Genomic DNA, 26345 nt, shown 5'->3' with positions numbered 1-26345 from the left:
AGAAAAGTATAATTCCATCTAATAGGGATATCATGTCTCATCCTTTTCTTACTATCCAAAGAAATTTGATTGATTGAATCTAAAAATCTTTGTTTTCTTATTTGTGATCCTTTACATATTTGATACTTTCATGGAATTTTTGGATAGCAGAATCAATCTCTTTTAACTCATATTGTATTATCAAATTGAATATATGAACACAACAATGAAGATGAAAGAACTCACCATGACAAATAAGGGCTTTCTTGTTCCTCAATTGAGTTATTAACATCTCCATTAAAATATAATTAGAAGAAGGATTGTCTACTCATATAACAAATTAGAAATTTTTTCGGACAAAGATATGCCATTATATGGGGGCGGCATAAGAGAAAAATTCAATACCCTTTTTTGTAAGACCCAATTCTTATAAAAAAAAGTAATGTAATGCACATATAACCATTACTAGTTATAGAAGTCCACAAGTAAGAGGTCAAACTAATTCTACCAAGAGCATCATTCAACATGCATTTAACTCTTTTTGTTTCTCGTTGATATATCTTAACCAAATCAGTCTTAGTAGTATTTCTAGATGTAAGTGGAACATCTAAACACAAATGTTGTAATGCAACTCGTATATCAGAATATTAAATAATTTAAAAAGGAGGTTCAAGCTTCAAAATTGCGCCTATCAAAATCTCTCTAAATTTCTCAAGGTCAAATTTAGAAGCGCTTACAAACACAGATACACTATTTTACATAACATCAACTAACCAATATCTCATGAATTTCTTATAGGGCACGTTTCAATGTGTCGCTTCAAATTTTTGGTCTCATATTTTCTTGCTGCTAAGTATATAACTCCACACATCTTATACTTGGGTTGTGGCTTGGCATCATACCTTGAGAGGTGGGGTTACTGGGGAGTGAGGATGGTGTGAGAGTGAGATTGAGAGATATGTTAGGGTCTTTTTAGTTTTTAGGGTTAAAATGGTATTGTTGTAATTTTGAGTTAAAACTTAAACGGGTTATGTAGGTTGATTTCGTATTAAGCAGGTTGACTTGTTTATTAATCATGTTTTAACGGGCTAACCCACTTTGACTCTTTCCATTTACATCAAACCTACATATGTTAATTTCATGTAATGGTCGTGTTGGGTTAACGGGTCGTCCCACATATTGTGGCTTGCCATCCTTATTTGCCTTTGGTACAATTTTCACTTATTCCCTCGAGGATTTTTGTCACTACATATTGCATTTCTTCCTTCTTCATGCACCTCAAGAGTGGGAGTGAGAAGTCCTTCTTGTAAAACACATTGTCTATCTATGTGAACCTAGGCATTTTAAACCTTATCTTCCTCACTTCACTCCACTTTTTTGGCAATGTTATCGATGTGAGGTACTCCACTATGGCCTGGGACCATTCTAGGACGGTTGTTCTTACCATTGAGACTTCAATCCCAACCAATGAGGCTTCTAATACCTACATTGTCACTTCCCAGGGGAAAGGGCTATCCTAACCCCAAGGCAATCCATGCTAACTTGTTTTCTAACCATTTCTTCTCTTGGGGCATTTGTTGTATTAACTTGTCCAGCCACCCCTACACTTGCTACAGATACTGCCTTAGTTTGTCACATTTTTTCATGTAACTTTGTGCCACCTGATTTACCACTAATGGAGAATCTATGTGGATTTAGATTTCAGCCACCTCTAAGCTACGCACTATAGTGAACCCTGCCAGTAACATTTCATACTTTACCTCGTTTGCCACCTCAAATGCCAATTTGATGACATGGCTAACCTCAAGTCTATGTGGATTTGCGAGGTAGCTATCTACCTATGCTCACCATGACTTTTCCTTTGGGGCTTCAGGGGATTTTTTTGAAAGGTACTGAAGTTGACAGTGAAATCTAATAAGAACTGGCCCTTTACTGCACTTCTAAGAGCATTCCCATCCGGTTCCGCATCTGCCCTTTATCTCTATATTTTGGGAGAAAGTTTAGGGTTTGCACCCAAAATCTCCCACCATTTGGATCCCTAAATTAGGGATGAGATTTTCAGATACTACATTATTTCCCCATATTAAATATGGGGAACCATTGTACATCCCCAATTGTGATTTTGGTTCCTGGCCCATCGTTGGTCCCACGTCTTCTTCTCTCTCAACGGTTGGGTGCCCTTGTTTGTATTGCCCCTCGCTCGCAACGCAACCTCCATCGACGACAACCTCTCCATCGACAATTTTTGTACGTCCTCATATCTCTGACTCTCGGTTTCCTCCATGGCTGGATTCCGTCCTTCTCTCTTGCATAAATCCAACACACACTCAAAGTTATTCGTATGCTTTTACCTGAGATCTGTTTTTGGTTGTATGTATTTGAATTTTTTTTTTATAAGGGTATGTATTTCGAGATTGCTATTGCTGGTTGTATGTATTTGAATTTTTTATATATGGCATTGCACTGAGATCTGTTCTTACTAACTCAAAACCTTAGCTTTTTTTTTATCTCCCATTTTATCTACTATCCGAAGCTGCATTTGTGGGTTTCTACGATCTTGTTTATTTGTGGGTTTCTGTGATCTTTGTAAGCTAGGGTTTCTTTGTTATTTGTGAATTAACTCTGTCATCCATAGCTAAGGTTTATTTATTTATTTGTTAAATAACTCTTTTCTTTGTGGGTTTCTTTGTTCTTTGTGAATTAACTCTGTCATCCGTAGTTTTTTTTGCATTGAGATCTTTGTAAGCTGCATTTTTTCTATAGTAGCATTTGTTATTTATGGGTTACGTTATTTCTGATTCTGCACTATTTCTGAAATTGTGCACTAATGAGAGAAATTTCAGTTATTGGTTTGCTCGCATCTTTTCTAGATTGGCCTCTATCCAATCCCATGATGTTTTTTTTTTTTTTTTTTTAATTTTGCGCAGAAAGTGCACTTGGATTGGTTTATCTTCATGTTATACCGTCTCAACATGGGAAAGGCCTCCCTCAAATCAACTAGGTGACATGAACTCTACTTTTGACCAACATGTTGATATATACTTCCATGTCACACCCAATATGCTTTTTGAACATTAGGTTCACTAGTCGTTTGTATGTCGTATCCATATTCTTTAAGCCGAATGATATAAACCCAATAATAATGGCCCCTATCCGTAATGAAACGACGTCATTTCTTGGTCGTTCTTGCATAGCCTCATCTAATTGTAGCCTGAATAGTCATCCATAAAATTGAGCATTTTCTATCCCACTATTGAATCTGCTATAGGTCTAGCCTTGGGAGAGGAAAACTGTCATTCAGGTTCTGAAATCCATGCATAGTAGCCATTTAACGTTTGCCTTCTTCACCAATACTATATATGTTTGATAGCCACTTAAGGTAATGCGACTCCCTCATAAATCTAGCTTCTAGGAGGCAATTAACTCTTCAGCTGTGACCACATATTTTTCTGCACTAAAATTCATTCGCTTCTATCTCATCTTTTTTGTCACCAGTTTCACCCAGAGTTGGTGCTTGCTTGTAGTTGAGTTGATCCTTAGCATATCTTCATGACTCCATGCCAAGACATCCATACGTTCATTTAGTAACTATACGAGCCATTCCATTAGACTTGTGGACATGTTAGTGCCAATTCTCATCGTCGACTCTAGTTGATCATCATATAGGGCCACGAGCTCTATGACTTCTGCTACTTCCCCTTACTTTAATGATTTCTTGTCTCGTGTCTCGACCAACCTGCCAATGATTTCCAGTAGGGGTAGGATTCGGCTCCTCCCTGTGCTATCGATTTCTAAGGATGGTACCTTCTCGTCAAATCTCCTTAGTTCTTGCATATAACATTCTCTTGTCAACACTTGCTTGCCTTGCACTTCATCGATGCTAGCTTTTGAATGAGACTTCTTATCAACGTTACTCATTTCATCTTGTTCATTGTCAATCGTTTGGTTATGACATTGTATGTGGAGGCAACCCTCACCACAAGGAAGTTAGCCATTACTATAGTGGTGAGGGAATAGGTCCCCACTAATACAAGTAGGGTAATGTTGCCCACCAATTGTATTGGTTTGCCCATCAATAGGTATGGCAATTCGTGTTTTCTGGTCGTGTTCACATCGTTTCAAGTCATGAACATTAAACTATATGAGTCAACCGGAATCCAACCAATTAAACTAAACGTATCAAACTTTCAAACCATAACCCGACCAATTTAGATAATGGGTTCTATTGTGTCATGTCACCTGTTTATACCCGTTTAATAATTAATTGAAAATAGGTCAACACAACACGACTCATTTAAACCATTTTCATGTAAATGAGTTGAACTAACACCCATGACCCATTTGACCTGATTAACATAATTTCACATAAAAGTTAAAATCTATAGTTATTAGTAGCCACAATATCTTAAAAGTTACTAATAAAAAATATTAATATTTTTTAAATTATAACATATAATAAAACCAATATTACAAACTCTACAATAATAAATATGAGCATAGGCTCAAAATTAAAATCCCCACAATAAAAACATAAGCATATTAATAAATACCAATATTATAATTTAACAATAATAAAATTGTGATTTTGAAATCAAATCTAAACGGGTTTATTTCGGGTTAAGAAGGTTGACCCATTTATAAATCATGTATTAATGGGTCAACTTGTTTTGATCCGAACCCATTAATATCAAACTTAAAATCGTAAAATTTGTATTGTGTTCGTGTTGGATTCACGGGTCGTGTCACATATTGCCACCTTTACCCATGAAGCGCTTCAAAGGTGTGGGGGTGGACATCAGCTAGTCTTTTTTTATCCCCATCTTTTTTAAAGTGCCTAAGTATATCACATCCATCGAGCTGCCGTTATCCACCAAAAGTCTTCAGGTTGTGCAGTTTTCCATGAGTAGTGTGACTACAAGGGCATTGTCGTGGGGTGTATTGTACACCTTCGCAGTCTACATTCTCAAAGGAGACAATTGCTTCTTGCAATTTCATGAGCTTTTGTAGCCATACCAGTGCATACATCCTCATTCTTTGCTTGTCGCACTGCACTTTTCTAGCAAAGGATGTCGCGCTGCTGCCAACAAAGCCTCTGGCGATTGTATGAATCTCACCAGGGGTGGTTGCTGCGGGCTGGGCTCCGCCTTCGCCGCCCCATCTTTCTTCTGGGTTCTACTTTGCCTCCTTGATGCCTTTGTGAAATTTCCTTTCATTTTCCCATGTTTATACTTTGGAGTGGGGGCTAATGTTTGGCTACGATGCATTCTCCATTTTTATGCATTTCCTCGATTTGGTATCTAAGGATTTAACAATCTTCCTAGTTGTGAGGTGTATTGCAATAGGCATAATAGTTGCCTGAACCTTTCATGCTTGTCCTCTGATCCTTGTCAACCAGTCTCTAGGGCTTCTTATTGGTTTGCACATTCATGTTTGCATGCACAACTCTAATATTCCAAGCGAAGGTTTGTAGGGCCTTTTTTCTTCTTCAATTGTCTTGTCTACTACCCCTTTTGGAGTTGTCTTTTGGTCATCGTTCATTTTCTCGCCCCATTGCCTTCTTTTTTTTTAATCTATAACACTTTTACCTCTCGATTTCTAAAGTCCGTCATTGCCTTCAACGTATCCACAACATTGACAAAGTTGTTGGCCCTGTCCATGAATTCAAGCAATGTCATTGGCGTCTTTCATGCCACGTGACGCCTCGACTCCCACGTACGGAAACACGAGAATCGTGATGTCGGGATGATGACAACACGGATCACACATCCCAACGATAAGTGCTCAAGTGTGTGCAACAAGCAACAAGAGCACCACAAGAGTCGTAGCGGATAAATTAAAAATAGTCAACTAAATACCAGAATTGTTTAATATAAATATTCAAAATAAATTGCTTTTAGAAAGTTATACAGTTATCCGTAAAATAAAGTACAAAGTCAAATACATATGCAAAAGGGAAACAAATTCCATAATCCAAAAGCAACCACATGTCATTCCCTTCACGGAGCCGTCCCTCAGGCTCTTCGTCCTCATCTGCATCAAAATCTACGGTACCATAAAATGGTTACTCAGGTAAGTAATAATCCAAACAACCAACGAGATAAAAGTGTATTAATGCAACCAACATGCATGCATATGATGAAATATGCATCAGACCCAAAATATCATTTCCCCAAAAATGAATGTTTTCCAACGCACGCCAAAATCCCATTTTGGCCCAAAAATATAATTTGTCATTTTTCCAAAAAATTATTCACACAAAATCTAACCATTTATTGAACAATGTAGGCGGGAATCCCAGGCGGGACTATACCACCATCCCTACCGCGTGCACCGTAAGCGAGAATCACAAGTGAGACTCTACCACCATCCTTGCTTACCATCCCTACAGAGTGCACCGTAGGCGTGAATCACATGAGGGACTATACCACCATTCCTACTTACCACCATCCCTACCGCGTGCACCGTATGCGAGAATTACAGGCGAAACTCTACCACCATCTCTACAGTCTCTTTCCTTTCTCTCACATGAAAATCCAATTTTTAAATATACACATGAACATGAATGTAATTACACGAAAACCCAGTTTTCATTTACAAAAATGAACATACGTGCAAATGCATTGTATATGACATAACACAAATATTCAATAGCCAACAAAATCCAGCATAATCCAATCACACAGCTCCATCCTTCAATTCAACTGACCCCCTTACTCCTCGGACTCAGTCCAGCACAACTAACTAAATCACAGTAAATATGTGTAAGAGTAAAAATACATTTAAATATCAAAAGTTATTTGGAAAAATACTTATAACGCTATAGTATAATTTTCGAAGGATCACGGAGGTGCAAGAGGTAGCGGCACAGCAACAGAACAGTACAAAATGCACTAGGCCGTGAGTCTCAAAAACTCACTTTTGAACAGGGACAAACTAAGACTCAAGATTAATAGGGAAAAGCTTAAAGATGTCGGTGAAGCTAATAGTGGTGGTGGTTGGCCGTGGGTGGCGGCGTGGGAGGTGTTTGGAAGTCAAAATGCTCATAATGGAAATGTGGATGGTGGAGCTTCATCGGTGGCGGATCGGAGCTGAGGATGGATGGGTTAGGTTGCTAGGAGGTCAAGGGTGATGTGGTGAAGAGATGGGGGGCCAGAGGTGGCACGAAAACGACGCTGGAACAAATGGTGGCCGCGACTTGAAGCCATGCGTGGAGGTTAACGGTGGCGTGAGAGGAGCTGAAAACACAGGGGGGTGGTCGCCGGTCGATGAGGAAGAGAATGGGAGGGGTGGTGTCGACCATGGCGGCGCACGACGACAATGGGTGGAAGCACGGATGGGAGAAACAGAGGCCTTGCGCGCAGGAGAGAAGAGAGAGAGAGGAGAAAAGAAAAGAAGAAAAAAAGAAAAAGAGGAAAAAAAAAGAAAAAAGGAAAAAGAAAAAGTGAGGGAAAGAAATGAGGTCCAATCCTCACATCTTGGGTCACACAAAATGATCCAATGAAAATTATTTCAAAAAAATTAATTTAAATAAAATAAGTTAAACACAAAGACTAAGTAAAATAAAATAATTAAATCCAACAACACAATAATTTTAAAACCCACAAACAACTAGTTTAAATTAAAGAATAATTTAAATGCAAAACAATATTTAATATTAAGAAAGCACACCAAAATAGATTTCACAACTTAAAAATCATGAAATAAACCAACGAAAAATCCAATAAATTTTAAAACAAGAGAGCCAATATTTAAATTAATTAAAATAATCATTTAATTAAAATACACTAAAATACGGGGTATCACATACCAACTTTGACAAGAAAGGGTTTTTGGGCCATACTCTCTCGAGCAGGGCAACCAAAATTATCTTTTCATATTGATCGCAGGTTGTCAATCGTTCCTTATTGAACGAAATGTAATCCTTCAAAGTCTTGTTCTCTCGCCGTTTCACAATGAGGAGGTAGTGCGGCTGGCCACCGCCTCCTCCTTTGATTAGTCACGAATTGCATGGGGAACTAGGGGCCTTGCTCATCCAGGCTTGCAACCGATCTAGTGTACATAAACCTGAACCAACCTTAGCTTGTTCCCTTATGGGTCAAAGGGAAGACCCGGCATACTATATCTCTTAGGAACCCATGCAACATCATGTGAATCTTGAAGGTATCTAGGTCCTCCACCAGGTCTTTAGATATGTCGTGAATATCTATCTGAGGGACATTGAACTCTGGTGGGAGGGGAACCATCACAATCTCCTTGCTGTACAGTAGGCCTTTGCTATTAAACAAATTGTTCACTGAGGATGCATTTCCACCTATCTTGCCATCTCCTCGTACTCCTCCATCAGGTCTTTGAGCCTATCCTACATCCTCTTCTTGTCATTGTGGTTGTATCAGTTTGGTCCCCCCCCCCCCCTTCGTGACTCCTTATCTTGCAGTTATTTATTCGCACTGTTGATCTCAAAGGGAAGACTCGGCATACTATATCTCTTAGGAACCCATGTAACATCATGTGGATCTTGAAGGTATCTAGGTCCTCCACCAGGTCTTTAGATCTGTCGTGAATATCCATCTGAGGGACATTGAACTCTAGTGGGAGGGGAACCATCACAATCTCCTTGCTGTACAGTAGGCCTTTGCTATTAAACAAATTGTTCACTGAGGATGCATTTCCACCCGTCTTGCCATCTCCTCGTACTTCTCCATCAGGTCTTTGAGCCTATCCTATATCCTCTTCTTCTCATTGTGGTTGTATCAGTTTGGTCCCCCCTACTCCGTGACTCCTCATCTTGCAGTTATTTATTCGCACTGTTGATCTCAAAGGGAAGACCCGACATACTATATCTCTTAGGAACCCATGTAACATCATGTGGATCTTGAAGGTATCTAGGTCCTCCACCAGGTCTTTAGATCTGTCGTGAATATGCATTTGAGGGACATTGAACTCTGGTGGGAGGGGAACCATCACAATCTCCTTGCTGTACAGTAGGCCTTTGCTATTAAACAAATTGTTCACTGAAGATGCATTTCCACCCGTCTTGCCATCTCCTCGTACTTCTCCATTAGGTCTTTGAGCCTATCCTATATCCTCTTCTTCTCATTGTGGTTGTATTAGTTTGGTCCCCCCCCTCCCCCCCACTTTGTGACTCCTCATCTTGCAGTTATTTATTCGCACTGTTGATCTCAACTCCCTCCCGACCTAGTACCCTTATTCCCAACGTTTTGTTTGAGTTCCTCATTTTAAAGCTGGGGCGCCTCCCTGGCTTGGGTCATATTGTGTAGCTTTTCCTCGTCTCCGTGAATCTATAGTCCACTCCATTTGCCATCTAGTTCTCTGCCAAGGTTGCATCAAGGTTGCTCGAGGTGTGAAAGCGTGTGGTTGCCGGCTAGTCCATCTCCTGTCCTCGCCTAGTTCGTCTGCTTTTTCCTGACACCCATTATATAAGTTCTAGACCAGTAGTAGATATAAATCCATGTGAAGACATATTCAGTTACCTTGATGAATGATAGACATGTAAAACTCTCAGTCGTAATAAAAAAAAAGTAATGCTATACAACCTCTCTAACTTCTACACACTATATTTTTTTAAATTTTTTTTGAGTTTATTCTTTTTAAAATAATTTATTTTTTCTATTCATTATTCATATATTAAATATTTAATAAAATAAAAAAATAATAAAAATTAAAAAATATGTGATATGTGAAAATTGTGTGAATAGTAAGATGTTGTATAGATTTTTTCTAAAAAAAATTATGTAAAAAGAGATTGAAAGTAAAAGACTCTTGATCATTTCATGTTTAAAATCCGTTTTATTTTTTAAAATTCAAAAATTCAAATTTGTTTATCTAAAATGTTAGAATCATTGTCAGGCCGTATGCTAAAAACGGAGCCTACAATAAGGCTTCGTTTGGATCTCAAACTCATCTCAATTTATTATTACAATTTTTTCAAATTTCAATACAAAATATAATAAACAATTCAACTTTTTTAACTCTCAAAATAATAATAATATTAAAAAATAATATTCTAACAATATTTTATCATCTCAACTCAACTCAATTCACTTCAACATCTAAACACAATCTAAAAATACAAGTTTGATAATTTTATACATTATTTAAAAATATATAATTTTATAATTTTATTAAAAATATAAAATATAAAAATATAAAAATAAAAATATATATTTTTAAATAACGTGGAGAAATTGGAGCATGACTCTTTTCAAAATCGAGTACGTTTATCTTTCACCTCCAAGAGTCAAGACTCCAAGTCCCTGAGAAACGAGCCAGTCCCAGTCAACGATCTTAGTCAACTATCTGAGCCACGTATGCGAGCTGCGTCTTTGTATCCCAACATTTATGCCAGGTCCCGGGGCTGCTTTTGTCATTTCCTATATCCACAACTTCGTCCAATAAACTCAGGTCAAAATCGGAAAACCGAGAAGAAATAGAGTTAAAAAAAAAAAATAATAATAACACGAAAGATTTTCATCTTTCAGACCAAGAACACAACGACAACTGAGAGCGAAACACAGATATAGCGCATCGGAGAGCGAGAAATATATAGAGACAGAGGAGAGAAACACTCAGATTTTCTCAGAGAGATTGGAAATTTGAGGTGCCATTTTCTGGGCCTTACACGATCTGTACCGGAAAGGTCTTCACACGCTGTTGGATTCACAGCTCCCGAGAATTTTCTCCGCCTGTTCTGTTAGTTCCCTAGTATTCTCGGTATCTTACTCTCTCTCTCTCTCTTTCCATCCTCAATTCGCTTTACTACTTTGATGGAATCCAAACCGTTGGGTTTTCGTGACAAGAGGGCAGTTGATATGTTTTATGCTTCTTTGTGTTGGAACGTGTCTTTTTTTTTCCCAAATGCAACTCTACATTTCGGCTCTTTTGATTTGTGATTTTCTTCTTTCATGCAAACAATAGGTTTTGAATTGGAGCGAGGATTGGATAACCTTGAGGCGAATTGCAGCATGAGCATCGACAGCCCCGGAGGAGGGGAGGATTAGGGTTTTCAAGGTTTCGGCCGAAGAGGAATTGGGGAGATTTCCATGGGCGATGGAGGCGTCGCATGCATGCATTTGCGGCAGTATCACATGGAGAGGTTTCCAATTCCAGAGAAGACGCTCTATGGCAACGGAGGCAAGAATGGAAGCAATAGCAACAACAATGGGTTCAGTTCCAAGTCGCTCAACACGGAGCGAAAGAATAAGATGAAGGTGAAGAAGGAGCCATTTGCGAAGAACGTGGAGTCCGAGAAGAGCGAGCGGGGATTGAATAGAGGAAGAAAGATTAGTAGGGAAGTTGAAAATGGTGAAAATTGTGCTGAGAAGGCGCAGAAGGATGAGGTGGAAGAGGGTGAATTGGGGACTTTGAATGGAGAGTATGTGTCTCGGAGAAGTGAAATTGAGAAGGAAGAGACTGTTGAGAAATGGAGAAGAAGTGAGGTGCAGAAGGGAGAGATTGCTTATGCGAAATGGAGGAAAGAGGGAGTGGAGAAAGACGAGATAGTGCCGGAGAAGACTAGGAGAGGAGAATCCAAAAGAGAGGAATTCGGGTCGCGGAGAGGCACAAAAGATGAGATTGAAAAGGGAGAGTTCATTCCAGATAGGTGGCATAAAGGGGAAGCGCCACGGGAAGAGTACAATTGCTGTAAATCACGCAGGTTTGAGTTGGGTAAGGATAAGGGGAGTCGATTTCAGCTCGAGCGTACACCACCTTCTGGGAAGTATTCTTTGGATGATGGTTTCCGAAGGAAAGAGTACAACAGAAGTGGAAGTCAGCTTAGCAAAAGTACTCCCAGGTGGGAGACTGGCCAGGAGAGGAGTACAAGGATCAGTTCGAAAATCGTGGACGAGGAAGGTTTGTATAGGGGCGAACACAGCAATGGGAAGAACCATGGGACAGATTACTCTTCTGGTTACCGGTTTAAGCGGTATGGTACCGACTCAGATAGCAGTGAGTGCAAGTATTACGGAGATTATGGGGATTGTGCTGGTTCGAAAAACCGTAGGCTTTCTGATGACAGCAACCGCGCTGCCCATGAAGATAATTATTCACGCCGTTCTGTGGAGAGGTCTTACAGGAATTTAGCTTCATCGAAACTTCCTTCATCACACAAGTACTCCTCCAGGGGTTATGAATCTTTCTTGTCTTCAAGAGTAGCTTTAGATAGGCATGCACATAGCCCTGGACGTTCTGAGCGGTCTCCACATGACAGGGTCCGGTATTCTGAGCACCGTGACAGGGTTTCTGTCCGTGGTCGTGAAAGATCACCACGTGGTCGTGAGAGACCTCCATACGGCTGTGAAAGGTCCCCATACGATCGAAGTCGCTACCGTGAACATAGAAATCGAACTCCTACACATGCAGAGCTGTCTCCACAAAATGGAGCTCGAAACCATGATCGCAGGGATAAGACCCCGAACTATCTGGAGCGGTCCCCAATTGATAGTCGTAGGCCCAGTAGTCACCGGGAAGCAAGTCGTAAAGGTGGAACAGGAGAAAAGCGCAACTCTCAGATTGTTAGTAAAGGGAAAGAAGATAAATTCAGCCACAGGGATTCCAACCAAAAAGGCTCACATTATTCCGCCAAAGAGTCTCAAGATACAAGCAGTGTCTATAATATTAACGGGTATCTTGAGAAAAATTTGAACTGTGAGCCTCACAAAGAAGAGCAGACTCAGAGTCCAAGCACTACATGCAAAGAATCTTGTCCAGTAGATGTGACTCTTCCTGAAGAGCTGCAATCTATGGAAGAAGATATGGATATATCTGACACGCCACCACATGTCCCTGTGGTGGCTGATTCATTCGCAGGGAAATGGTTTTACCTTAATTATTGTGGCGTGGAATGTGGGCCTTCTAAATTATGCGACCTGAAAACACTTGTGGAAGAAGGGGCTCTAATGTCAGATCACTTGATCAAGCACTTAGATAGTGATAGGTGGGTAACTGTTGAAAATGCAACTTCTCCACTGGTCGTTGTGAATTTCCCGTTCATTGTGTCTGACATTGTAACTCAGCTGGCGAAGCCTCCTGAAGCTCCTGGTAATCTTTTGGCTGATGGTGGAGATACTTGGCAATATGGTCCTCAGAGTGGGGAGGAAACATCCATTACTTTGTCTGATTCAGTGGTTTGCACTGAGGACAGTGCAGAAGATCTCCACATTGATGAAAGGGTTGTCGCTCTTTTAGATGGCTTTCCTGTTATTCCTGGCAAGGAACTTGAAACTGTTGCAGGTATTAGTTTGTCTGTTGATTACTTGTATACCATCTTGTGTACTTGGGTTTTGCCTATCTCTATTAATATATTATTGATTACCTATATAAAAAAAAAAAGTTGTAATTGCTTTTGGTGGAGATTTCTTACTTTCCATGTTTGTGGAATTTTATGATCTTGCAGAAGTTCTGCAAATGAGGTTTGAACTTGCCGAATGGGAGGGTCCAGAGGGTTGCGGAAACTCTGAAGGTATACTACCTTTTTCATTGCTTTTATTTATTCATCAATTTATGTTTATTTTGGATAAACTCTGAGCATCTAGAGTTTTTTCCTAGGAAATGATTGATTTATTTTTCTCCATGGACTAATGCTTTCTCGAGATCCATCCTTGGAAATATTCAGGATTTTGTGTTGTCATTATTAGCATTGTTATTGTTATTATTATTAATTATTATTTTTCCAGAACAGAGGATTGAGGTATATCTGCATATCTGCTCTGAGCCATTATTCATAACCTTATTAATATTCATAATTCATGATAATCAAGTTGTTACTTCTAAGTATTTTCTAGCAATTGGTGACGTAGATGTAAAAAGTTTAGTTTGTTATGTTTTCCATACAGCAAAGTTAGAAGCACTTTAAGACATGCATCTCACCCAAAATGTTTATTCTGGACATGCACAGGGTTCTCTTGGCATAGAAGCGAAGCTTCTGATCAGAAAACTGATGAATTATCTAGAATTTCTGAGATAAAATTAAAAGAAGCTGCAGAATCAAGGTCAATTGCAACCTCTGACAAGGATCATGGTTGTGTCTATGGGGAATTTGGTGACTGGTTTTCTGGCCTATGGTCTTGCAAGGGTGGCGACTGGAAGAGGAATGATGAGGCTGCACAAGATAGATCTTTTGGACAGAAGCTTGTTCTCAATGACGGTTTCCTGATATGCCAGATGCCAAAGTCTGGGTCTGAGGACCCTCGGTGGCATCGAAAAGATGACTTGTACTATCCTTCTCATTGCAAGAGGGTTGATCTCCCTCCTTGGGCTTTCTCTTTATCAGATGAGAGGAATGATTGTAGTGGCACAGGCAGACCAGTCCAAAGTAAGCCTGCTATTGTCAAGGGAATGAAAGGGACAATGCTTCCAGTGGTGAGGATAAATGCATGTGTCGTTAAGGATCATGGTTCATTTGTTTCTGATTCCCGCATGAAAGTCGAAGGGAAGGAGGGATATTCTTCAAGGTCTTCTCGGCCATACTCTTCGAGTAGTGATGGCAAGAGATCATCAGCAGAATGTGATTCTCAATCAAGAAGGATCAATGATCAAGGTTCAGAAGACTCCTGGAAGATCATGGCGCCTATCAACCCTCCAAGAGACCATATTTGCACAGTTGATGACCTGCAATTGTATTTGGGTGATTGGTACTATCTTGATGGTGCTGGGCATGCACAAGGGCCCTCATCATTTTCGCAGCTTGAGGTCTTAGCAGAACAAGGCATTATTCAAAAACATATTAGTGTGTTCAGAAAATTTGATAAAATTTGGGTTCCAGTTAGCTCTGCTGCAGAGAGCTCTGAAGCCAGTGTCAAGAGCGATCAGGTAAACAATTCTGAGACTGGTGTTTCTTCAAGAACTGTTTCAGAAGGTCAAGGTTCTACCCTTGGTGAATTTAAAATGAAAGCAAGTTTCTCCCGTGACCTGCATCCGCAGTTCATTGGTTATACTCGTGGGAAGCTACACGAATTGGTGATGAAATCGTATAAGAGTCGTGAGTTTGCTGCAGCCATTAATGAAGCCTTAGATCCATGGATCAATGCTAAACAGCCAAAGAAGGAGATGGAGAAGCACATGTACCGAAAATCAGGTATGGGTTAATATTTTGAATTTCCACTGGCATCCTGGATATTTTTCAGCAATTATCAGAATTATTTATTCTTTAGGTATGAGAAATCTTTCTTTTATTTTCATCTCAAACTGGCAGAATTTCAAGGAATGAGCCGGCTATTCTATCTTTTTGTTAGGGTATGTCCTTGGTCAAAGTTCATCCTCCTCTCTCTCTCTCTCTCTGCAACTTACCTTAAACCATGTCATTCCTGTCATGTGTTCATTCATAGCATCTCTGTGGTTTTCTCCGGTCTCATATTCATGTGGCTACACGTTGAACTTTGTTACACACCTTTTGAATTCTATTCTTTGGTGACTGGTTTTGCCAATATTAGTACATCCTACACTAAAATGCCTAGCTGGACCCTTGTGTGCGTGTACTTTTTTAATTTTTTTGTGTGCACATGCATGTTTGTATGTTTCCTAATTTCATAGGAATTTTAAGCCCACATCATTCCATAGAGCTTTCAGTTCTTCTATGCAGCTATAGTGCATTTATGGGTAGCATCTTCTTTAATGAATTTAATGCAAGTTCTGTTTGAATTTTGCTTTGTTCTACATATTCATTCTTTCTTTGAAATGATTCATCATATACTTTGGGGGTGGTTGGGGGCTGGCCAACTACAGAAGGTGATGCACATGCTGCCAAGAGGGCCCGGCTGCTTGATGAGATTGAAGATGATTATGAAATAGAAGAGGCTGCACAGACAATTCAGAAGGACGAGTCCACATTTGAGGATCTATGTGGTGAAGTGACTTTTTACAGAGAAGAGAATGCAAAATCTGAAACTCAAATGGGAAGCTGGGGTTTATTGGATGGTCATGTGCTGGCACGGGTTTTTTATTTTCTGAGATCGGACATCAAATCCCTCGCCTTTGTTTCTTTGACTTGTAAACACTGGAGAGCTGTGGCCAATTTTTACAAGGACATTTCAAGACAGATTGATCTCTCATGTTTTGGCCCTAATTGCACTGACTTCATACTCATAAGTGTCATGGTAATTCTTAATTTTGTTTGGCATTCGGGATATCTAAATTTTTTCTTTTGCTTTTACCAGGCTTAATGTAATTGTTTGCTTGCAGAGTGGTTATAGCAAAGAAAAAATAAATTCAATGGTTCTCAGGGGTTGCACAAACATTACCTCCGACATGCTTGAAAAGATTCTTCATTCGTTTCATTGTATCTCTTCTATCGACATCAGAGGTTGCAGCCAATTTGAGGAGTTGGCTCTCAAATTTGCAAGTATGAACTGGGTCAAGAGCCGAACTTCACGTGTTACGAAATTCTTCGAGGAATCACAGTATAAAATAAGGAGTCTTAAACAGATCACTGCAAGAACTTCATCAGTTTCCAGAAAGGGTCTGGGTGGTGATATAGATGATTTTGGTGAACTAAAGGACTATTTCAATAGTGTGGATAAAAGAGACTCTGGAAATCAGTTATTCCGTCGAAGCTTATACAAACGATCAAAACTATTTGACGCCAGAAGGTCCTCATCCATTCTATCAAGGGATGCCCGTATGAGGCGGTGGGCCATCAAGAAATCCGACAATGGCTATAAGAGAATGGAAGAGTTCCTTCTTTCTGGTCTTAAAGACATCATGAAAGAGAATACATTTGATTTCTTTGTGCCCAAGGTATTTCTATCATTTGTTCTGTATGTTGCCATATAAAAAAATCTCTATTTTATATGTTTATAAGTTCTTTTTTCTTGTTGCCTCTTCGTTGGCCAGGTTGCTGAAATTGAAGATAGAATTAAAAATGGTTATTACATTGGCCATGGATTGGGCTCCCTGAAGGAGGATATTAGTCGAATGTGCAGAGAAGCAATAAAGTATGTTTTTTTGGGCCTTCTTTTGTGCTTTTTAAATATAATTGCTTTAATTAACAGTGGGTTAACAGCTTCTTAGGTTGAAGTCTGCAGGAGTTGGCTTATCAATGGTGCATTAAAATTTTCTTTTTGGCCATCACCCCCTTTAGTAACTTGTGAATCAAAGTTTTTAAGGTGGCCTTTACTCAGGTTTTTTCTGTGGATTTTGGGATGCTGTATTTAGGTGTATTTTCTTTCTTCATGTAATTCTGAAAACATAAAATCCTCTCGATCTACATAAATACTGGTGTCAAATTAGGCACTTGTTGCATCCTGGATTCTCGGTTCTTTTCCTCTGCTGTATTTTCATGATCGGTCTTTATACGCTGCTGAGAATCATGTAACATTGTATTCTCTCTCTCTGCTTATTTATAATCTCATTTGGTGTATTCAGAGCAAAGAATCGGTGTGATGCTGGAGACATGAATCAGATTATTCCTTTATTTATTAAACTTGCCACACGTTTAGAAGACCATTCTAAGTCCTCGTATCAAAGAGATGAGATGATAAAGTCTTGGGAAGATGATTCACTTGCTGGCTCAAGGTATAAGAAGAAGATCAATAAACCTTTGACTGAAAGGAAGTACACGAATAGGAGTAATTACACGTCCTTCTCAAATGGTAGTTTGGAATATGTAGAGTATGCGTCTGATCGAGAAATCAGACGGCGTTTATCCAAATTGAATAAAAAATATAGGGACTCAGAGAGTGAAACTTCTGAGGACCTTGATAGGTCTTCTGAGGATGGCAAGAGTGATGGTAAGACTACTGGTACAGAAACAGAAAGTGACTTGGATATGTGGTCCAAGGCTCGGACAGCAGAGTCAAGAGGAGATGGACACTTTATGCCAAATGAGGGTTTGGATTCTATCACTAGTGATCGTGAGTGGGGTGCTCGAATGACAAAAGCTAGCCTGGTTCCTCCTGTTACTAGAAAATATGAAGTCATCGATCAATATATTATTGTTGCGGATGAGGAGGGCGTGGAACGGAAAATGCGAGTATCTTTACCAGAGGACTATACTGAGAAGCTCCATGCTCAGAAAAGTGGCACTGAGGAGTCTGATATGGAACTTCCTGAAGTCAAGGACTATAAACCAAGAAAACAGCTTGGATTTGAGGTTTTGGAGCAAGAGGTTTATGGAATTGATCCCTATACTCACAATCTTTTGCTTGATTCTATGCCAGAGGAGTTGGATTGGCCACTACTTGAGAAGCATTTGTTTATAGAAGATGTGCTCCTTCGAACTTTGAATAAGCAAGTTAGGAACTTCACTGGGACGAGAAACACTCCAATGATGTTTCCATTGCAGCCTGTCATTGAAGAAATTGAAAAAGATGCTGAGGAGGACTGCAATATACGAACCGTGAGAATGTGTCAGGGTATTTTGAAGGCTATAGATAGTCGTTCTGATGACAAATATGTTGCTTACAGAAAGGTATATGCATCATCATTATACTTCATGTATATAATACGTCCATTTTGTCTCTCTTTTGGTTTACTTGCTTGAGTTGTCTCCTATTATTTTGATGCTGATTCTCTTATTTTGTTATTGTATATTCGCTTTTGTTGTTAGGGTCTTGGTGTTGTTTGTAACAAAGAAGAAGGCTTTGGAGAAGAAGATTTTGTTGTGGATTTTTTGGGAGAGGTAAGGCATCCGATTGTTGATGGGATCCAAGTACTTGGTCTAATAAAATCTTTCCCTGGAGATTTTACGATGCTGAACTTCTCCCCAATCCTAAAAATAATTTTTGTAGGTTTATCCTGTTTGGAAATGGTTCGAGAAGCAAGATGGGATCCGATCTTTGCAAGAAAATAGTAAAGATCCAGCTCCAGAATTTTACAACATCTATCTCGAGAGGCCAAAGGTTTTCTTCAATTCAACAAGTTTTGTGCCGTAGGCTAGTTCCTCTTTCTCCATCTGTCCTTAATGGAACCTTTTCATCTGATCCTATATGACCTGGCAGGGTGATGCTGATGGTTATGATTTGGTTGTTGTCGATGCTATGCATAAGGCAAACTTTGCAAGTCGAATATGTCACTCGTGTCGACCTAATTGTGAAGCAAAGTGAGTCCTGTTATTCTACTGTTTTTACTGTTTTGTGCATTTAAGAGTTTTGCATAGAGTAGTGCAGAGCAACACACGGGACCACCTTCTGTCTTTCAACCCTCTCATATATTGTGTATGTTATTCGTACTTTCTGTATATTATTCGGACTTAATCTATATTTTGTGTATATGTTTTGAATGTCAAATTTTGTTAAGTGAAGCCAACTTTTGATTGTCCTATAATTTTATCAATGAAATCAGAGTTACTGCTGTTGGTGGTCATTACCAGATTGGAATCTATACTGTTCGTAATATTAAATATGGCGAGGAGATCACATTTGATTATAATTCTGTTACAGAGGTGTGTCTCTTTTTGCAACTGGCCTTCTGTACAGTTTGGAGATACTGTATGTATTTCATATATACTGACTGATGTCTATTGATTTTGCTAGAGTAAAGAAGAATATGAAGTGTCAGTTTGTTTGTGTGGGAGCCAAGTTTGCCGGGGCAGCTACTTGAATCTGACAGGCGAAGGTGCTTTTGAAAAGGTATGGGTGTTTGGCAATTACTGACTGTTAATGTCAAAGAACAAATTAAAATTGAAATTCTGAACAGGTCCGATCAAGCTTCAGGGGCTGTTTAGTGTCTGACTGACTAATCTGATCATCTCAGATTAGTATAGTGATCGGGATTCTTTCTGTTCATCACAGAAGGCCAGCATGATTGGGATTCTGATTTCCTCACTGATGATAATTATTAATTTTGTTCTTCTGAAGTTGTTGCAGCCAGTTGAGTCTTATTAGTCTATTTTCACCTCAAGTCTCAAAGTTGCCTCAATTCTTTTTAAGTAGTTTACACTGTACACCCATCAGGTACTGGAGGAGTGGCATGGAATTCTGGACCGTCATCAGTTAATGCTAGAAGCTTGCGAATTAAATTCAGTCTCTGAAGAGGATTATCTTGACTTGGGAAGGGCTGGTTTAGGCAGTTGTTTGCTTGGTGGGCTGCCTGATTGGGTGGTAGCCTACTCGGCTCGCCTGGTATATGCTTTCGCTGCCTCCTGACTTTTCATTAATTACAATTCTTGCTAGTAATTTTGTTTTTGTTTTGTTTTTCCTGACATTTCCATTTTAAATGAAGGTGAGGTTCATAAATTTTGAAAGAACAAAGCTACCTGAGGAGATTCTGAGGCATAATTTGGAGGAAAAAAGGAAATATTTTTCAGATATATGTCTTGAAGTTGAGAAGAGTGATGCTGAGGTTCAGGTGTGTTGTTCACTACCCTAGTCTCATTGTGTGTGTGGGCATGGACGCATGTGTTTGGGAAGGCTTGCAATTACCTTGTGTGATTTTTCTAATTTTTTTTCATGGGGTTTGATCCTTTTATATTGACTTTTATCTTGTGTACTTGGGCAACACCCTTTGTTGTCATTATTAATCATTTATCTTGTCAATAATATTTTTGCATGAGGCAGGCTGAAGGTGTGTACAATCAAAGGCTTCAAAATTTGGCTGTTACTCTTGATAAGGTGATTATCTTCTCTAATTTTGTTAAGGGGCTTATCAGTTATTGTTTCCAGCTTCTGATCTTGTTTAAGATGTCTTGTTGTGTTTATTCTAGATCCCTGTCACTCATCATTTTCGGATTTCCTAGATTGAAGATGTTAACCTTTCTAGTTCTATATGCAAGGTGAGGTATGCCATGAAATGCATTTTTGGTGACCCGAAGATTGCACCACCTCCTCTCGAGAAGCTGAGTCCTGAAGCAGTAGTTTCCTCTATCTGGAAAGGGCAGGGATCATTTGTAGACGAGCTTCTCCAATGCATGGCTCCTCACCTGGAAGAATCCATGTTAAATGATCTTAAGTCCAAGATTCACGCTCATGATCCATCAGGTTCTGACGATGTACAAAACGAACTTCGGAGATCTCTATTATGGCGAGTGGCTTGCACTTGTGTTTTGTTTCAGTATGTTTCAAACTTACGATGATTCAACTGTTAAAACATTAATTTTTTTTTTCTGTATTTTAAAGGTTGAGGGATGAGATCCGAAATCTTCCATGTACTTACAAGTCTCGGCATGATGCTGCAGCTGACTTGATCCATATTTATGCATATACAAAGTGCTTCTTTAGAATACGGGTATGCCTTACAGATATAGAACTCTTGGAATTTCTCTGCTAACTACCATGTGTAGTTCCTTTGATCTGATGTAAATTTCATTTTTACATACAGGAATATAAGGCTGTAACTTCGCCACCAGTTTACATTAGTCCACTTGACTTGGGCCCCAAGTACGCTGATAAATTGGGGTTAGGTTTTCAGGAGTATTGCAAGACCTACGGTGAGAATTATTGCTTGGGACAGCTGATTTTATGGTATAACCAGACCAATGCGGAGCCAGATTGTAGCCTGGCTAGAGCTAGTAGGGGTTGCTTGTTGTTACCTGAGATTGGTTCCTTCTATGCCAAGGTTCAGAAACCATCACGGCATCGCGTTTATGGCCCAAGGACACTGAGGTTTATGCTGGCAAGAATGGTGAGTTTAATTTCTTGTATTTAGTTTTAGCACTTGGTTATTTTTATTACATAATAATATCTGACCCTACTCTACCCTGACCTGGCCCATTGAAAAGACTGGGTAAGCAACACTACCTATTTGCATGTTTATGTTTTAAGCATCGTGAGGAATGTTGGACTCTTTTTGGAGTATAGTTGACGCTACCAAAATACCTTCTTAACGGAGCCAGTAGCAACGTCTACTAAGTTGTAATTACATTGGTTTCATATGGCTGTTGGCTTTACTTAACTTGCACTTTATCTTGAATTATACTTTGCTTTCATGAATAATGAACTCGAAGGGAACACTGGTTGAAGTGGACTAACGATTATCATTGTGGGAAACTAGCAGAACATGTTTCAATTTGGTTGTTATTTTCCTGTGTCAATTGTTCTTCTCTCAGCTTGCTTTTGGTTGCTTATCTTTGCAATCTTAATGTTTTCCAGGAGAAGCAGCCCCAGAGACCGTGGCCCAAGGATCGAATATGGTCATTCAAGAGCTCTCCAAAAGTTTTTGGCAGCCCGATGTTGGATGGCATTCTAAATAATTCTCCACTAGACAGGGAAATGGTGCAATGGCTGAAGCACCGACCTGCCATATTTCAGGCCATGTGGGATCGGTGAATGATTGCTGAGATTGGGGAAGCAGCAGGCATCAATAGGCTACACTTTGTGAAATGGTTTTGGAATGATTAGTCAATTTTTGTTCACAGCTGCCCTTTTAATGTGGGAAGTTGGTAATCATTCCAAAGTATCATTCATTTTGTACTGTTTTTTCTCCTCATTCGTGTACAGTTTTTCCTCACCTCTATAATTTCTAATTCATTATCCAGTTAGTAGCATTGTTTTCCTATCTAATTTATGATGAAAAAATGAAAAAGAAAGAAATCGTCTGGGGCATTAGCTGTTAATTGACATTTTTTGTCTCCCACTTTCTAAATTGGTTTGTGCATTTCTTTCTTGCTAGAGTAAGGCTTGTAATTTTCACAGGACATCACAGAATGAGATCTGGCTAGATGTGGTGGCGCCCATCTGTTGTCTTTTCTTAATTGGTACCGGGTGTCCAAGAACAGCATCCTGACTAATTTCGAAGGTGCACAGGCCTTCGACAAGGAGTTTTCCACAAGTGCATCTCAGGTAATTCAAGAAGAAAAACTCCCAGTACGATGACCTCTAGAGATTGTTTACACTCGAGGATTCGAACATTAGACTTTGTAGAGAGCGTACCACCAAAACCAAGGCCTTTACCACTTGGCTTGATGTGGTGGCACCAATCTGCTATGTCATGATTCTTCTGTCATGTTCACAGGTGAGGAACCTACTTTAACCCTTACCTTGTACTTCTAAAGTTCCATATGTTTGCCCGACCTGCTAAAGATGAGCACGATGGAAATTGGAAAGAGCCTGGCACTTGCTTGGTTTGCGAGGATCAGAAGTTATTTTGTGTAAGATCCTAAACTAACATGTTCGGTAAACAAACCTTGATTTAGTATCTGCTGTTTTATGATCTCTTTCTGTCACTCTCTCTATCTCTCATTTTGTTTTTGGTTTTTGTTTTTATTGTTTTGCCGTTTTTGGCAGTGGGAAGAGGTAGCTGAATTAGTTTGGGCATGTGTTTCGGTTAATTATCATGGTTGTAATTCAAGATTTGTCCCATGATTGACTGATTGTTGGGGGGTGGGATATACCGATAAAGAAAATGATTATTATATTTATGAGTGTAACTGGTCCGGTTTTAAACAATTTTTTATAACCGAACTAGTATACATCGGTTTTGGAAATTTAAGAATCGATTCACCACCGAAACTAGAATTTCCGGTTTTGGTCTAGGCCGGTTGGATAAACAAAATCATATTCCAACAAAACTTTAGCAAGTGATTGACCCATATCCCTCATCTTATGTTATATTAATTTATGTTATAAAATTCAAATTTATATATTATATCAAAATTTAAATGTTATATTAAAAATTATAAGATTAATTTATGTTATATCTTAATAAAATGTTATATTAATTTTATGTTATAAGATTAATAGACATGAATAATAAGATTAAAATTTCATGTTATATTAATTAGTAATTAGCATATAATATAAAAAAATTAATTAAAAAATATTTTATGTATAATATAAAAAATTAAAATATATATATCTACCGGTTTAGATCAAACCGGTGTTCTAAATATTAAAATCGGGACCGGACCGATTTCTAACCGGTTTTGATCATTAGAAATCAGAACAGGACCCATGGTTTGGTCAGTTTTACTAGTTCACCTCTCTTTTTACGGCCCTTATATTTGAAATAGATACATTAAATTTACATTGATATAGGCATGAAAGAATGCATGTTTAGAAACTTTCAATTGAATTGTTCAGTTCTTCATAGTTCCGTTTTGCATGTCTTGGCTATTGCGGTTAGGCGTGTGAAAAATGTTTGTATTTCTTTCTTTTCTTTTCTTTTTTGTTTTTGCTTTTTTTGGTAGGACAATGGCAAATTTGAGAACATGAACGTACCTGCAAGGCTGAGCAGCTTAGGTTTATGGCGGCAAAGGAAAGAACAAAGGGGGAATTTCTTTTTTCAGAAACTCATCTTCATGTGCGGAAAATTGTGGAATGGGTTGTGTAACACATTTCAGGAAGAAAAAGCTTTCAATTCATTGATGTTGAGAATCAAGGTAGGAAGATGAAGGGTATATTCTGAAACGAGTATATTGATTAATTGATTGAATGTTTTCATCAGGGTCCTTGTGAGAATGCTTTTTTTTTTTCTTCCTCCCCTTGTAATTAAGGGGGGAATCAATCTTACAATGGCCATTATGAGAAATTATTATTATTTTTGTTTGTTAATCCATCATCTTCCAAATGGAGAGGACTATATATGCTTTGTTCTTAAGCGACCAACTAACTCGATGATGCGGAAGCAGGCATTGGTTAAGACTGTTCATCCGGGCCAGAATTTTTCTGGCCTGGTCCAGAATTCGGATAATCGGGTTCCGGCCCGTATTATAAAAACAGGATATATTATAAAAACCGGATATATTCGGTTCGGACTCGGGTATGAAACCCAGGTTTTGTATTCATTACCCGGTATAACCGGATTTGTATAAAAGGTAAAAAAAAAATCTCGTTCCTTCGGCCCGTGACCCCGGACTCCCCCCTCCCCCTCCTCTCTCAAGCCTAGCAACGATTCTATGAAACTCTAGCCGCCGTCGTGATGATCTAGATGGTTACTTGTTGGAGAGGAGTAGCTGATTCGAGTACACTCTCACTGGTGGCTTGCGGAAGCTTTGCTTTGAGAATCTTCTCTTCCTCGGCCAAACTAGCCAACCCTAGATCACAGTACACCTCTTCGCCCACCAATACACTCATACCCATCAAGCTCTCAAACCCATCTCTCATTGACATCCATCCGAGCCTTCTAGACTTGCTAAAATGGAACCGCTATCATCCATTGAGATGGTTTTATTTTTGTTTGTTAGAGAGAGCAAGAGCAAAATGGTATCGCTGAATACAATATTGTAAGGAAGGTGAAGGAGCACCACAAGAAGAGGGCCAAGGAAGCCAAAAAGCTCTCCCTTAAGCACAACTGAAGCCAAAGGCCCTCGAAGCCCGCCGTGCCCTCTCCCACGCCCTCGAAGAGTTGGAGCAAAAGAAAGCCGCACGCAAAGAAATGGTACTCCCCATTTTCTGCCCTCATATTATTGTGTTATTTTGCTTGCTCTATGATTGAATCGGTTAGTTTTTATCCTTGCGCTATTGCACATGTGTATCTTGTTATTTTTATTTCTCGGTGTGGATTGGGCGTTTCTGGAGAAAATTATACCTACACACGAGAGATATTGGTGACATTCAATGTTTGTTTAGATGGATTTTGTGTGCTTGCTTCTCATTCTATGTGCCCAGACTGCATATGGGTCTTATAAGTTGCTTTTAAGCTTAAAGTCTGGATTTTTGGAGATGGCGTAGATCATATTAATAAGGTAATGAAGAGAGTATTTAGTTTTGGAGCTTTTAGAACTGTGCCTCTCTACTTGGTTTGGTGATTTGGAGGAAAAGAATGATAGAAGTTTTGAGAACAATGGAAGAAAAACTTATTTCTTCAATACTTTCTTTATTTGGGTCTATTATGTTCTGTGTTGCCACATTTTGTTTATATATATATATATATATATATATCTTGTTATTGGCTCTGAGAATGCCTTCATATCAATCATTATTTACTTAGAAACATTTGTTAATTCTTTTAAATATTAATATTTGAATGTTCATAAGATTTTTTGTATCATTATTAATGGGTTGTTAAGATATAGGTTTCTGGTTAAACAGTCCTTCATTTTGATCTGTCCTTATTTTCAAATAATCTATTTTTTGTTGATGGTAAGCCTTTACAAAAGCACTTTATGTTTGTTTAGAAAATTACATTAATTAGCTCCAAACTTAATTACACATTTTTGTTTAATTAATTGCAAACATCCTTAAAAACTTATTTAGTTCTTTCTTTTGGTGTTGTTGCTAATTAAATGTCACCATGCATTGAGCAGGTGATTTTTGATGTATGCATGCATGTCTAGCCTGATTGATTTGATACAAATAGGGGTTTGTTTGGTTCTATCTAGGGGTGTGCATTTGGACCGGTTTTTTTTCCTGTCCAGTCTGGAACCTGGAAACTCGGGTGCATCCGGGTGGTTATCCGCTCGGATTACACCCGGGCGGTTAATAATATCCCGGATCTGGTTATGTGATCCGATTATCCGTAATCGGGTCATTTAAAAT

General features: G+C 39.0%; 1 protein-coding gene across 8 annotated transcripts; it reads left to right on the top strand.

Moving 5' to 3' along the window:
- Positions 1-10445: 10445 nt before the first annotated feature.
- On the top strand, positions 10446-24311 carry LOC108981196 (histone-lysine N-methyltransferase ATXR3-like). Of its 8 annotated transcripts, none has more exons than XR_004802616.1 (23): positions 10446-10710; positions 10915-13230; positions 13394-13459; positions 13895-15073; positions 15721-16091; positions 16177-16731; positions 16828-16928; positions 17359-18403; positions 18542-18613; positions 18723-18833; positions 18933-19033; positions 19276-19375; positions 19467-19562; positions 19887-20054; positions 20155-20280; positions 20490-20543; positions 20705-20952; positions 21048-21156; positions 21250-21552; positions 22020-22309; positions 22563-22709; positions 22882-23017; positions 24056-24311. XR_004802616.1 is itself a non-coding variant. In XM_018952288.2 (20 exons), exons 2-20 carry the CDS (start codon positions 11040-11042, stop codon positions 22194-22196), a joined length of 7173 nt encoding a protein of 2390 aa, XP_018807833.2. In that variant the 5' UTR covers positions 10446-10710; positions 10915-11039; the 3' UTR covers positions 22197-22445. The 8 variants fall into 8 exon arrangements, 5 of the variants coding, with proteins under 5 accessions (XP_018807833.2, XP_035550918.1, XP_035550919.1 ...); XR_004802615.1 differs by having other exon boundaries at positions 22540-22709; XR_004802617.1 differs by lacking the exon at positions 24056-24311 and adding an exon at positions 23154-23226 and having other exon boundaries at positions 22540-22709.
- Positions 24312-26345: the final 2034 nt, after the last annotated feature.

Source organism: Juglans regia, chromosome 10 (genome assembly GCF_001411555.2).
Source record: "Juglans regia cultivar Chandler chromosome 10, Walnut 2.0, whole genome shotgun sequence".
NCBI classification, from domain to species: Eukaryota; Viridiplantae; Streptophyta; class Magnoliopsida; order Fagales; family Juglandaceae; genus Juglans; species Juglans regia.
The sequence above is the reverse complement of the archived record's forward strand: the minus strand, read 5'-3'. Positions and strand labels throughout refer to the sequence as shown.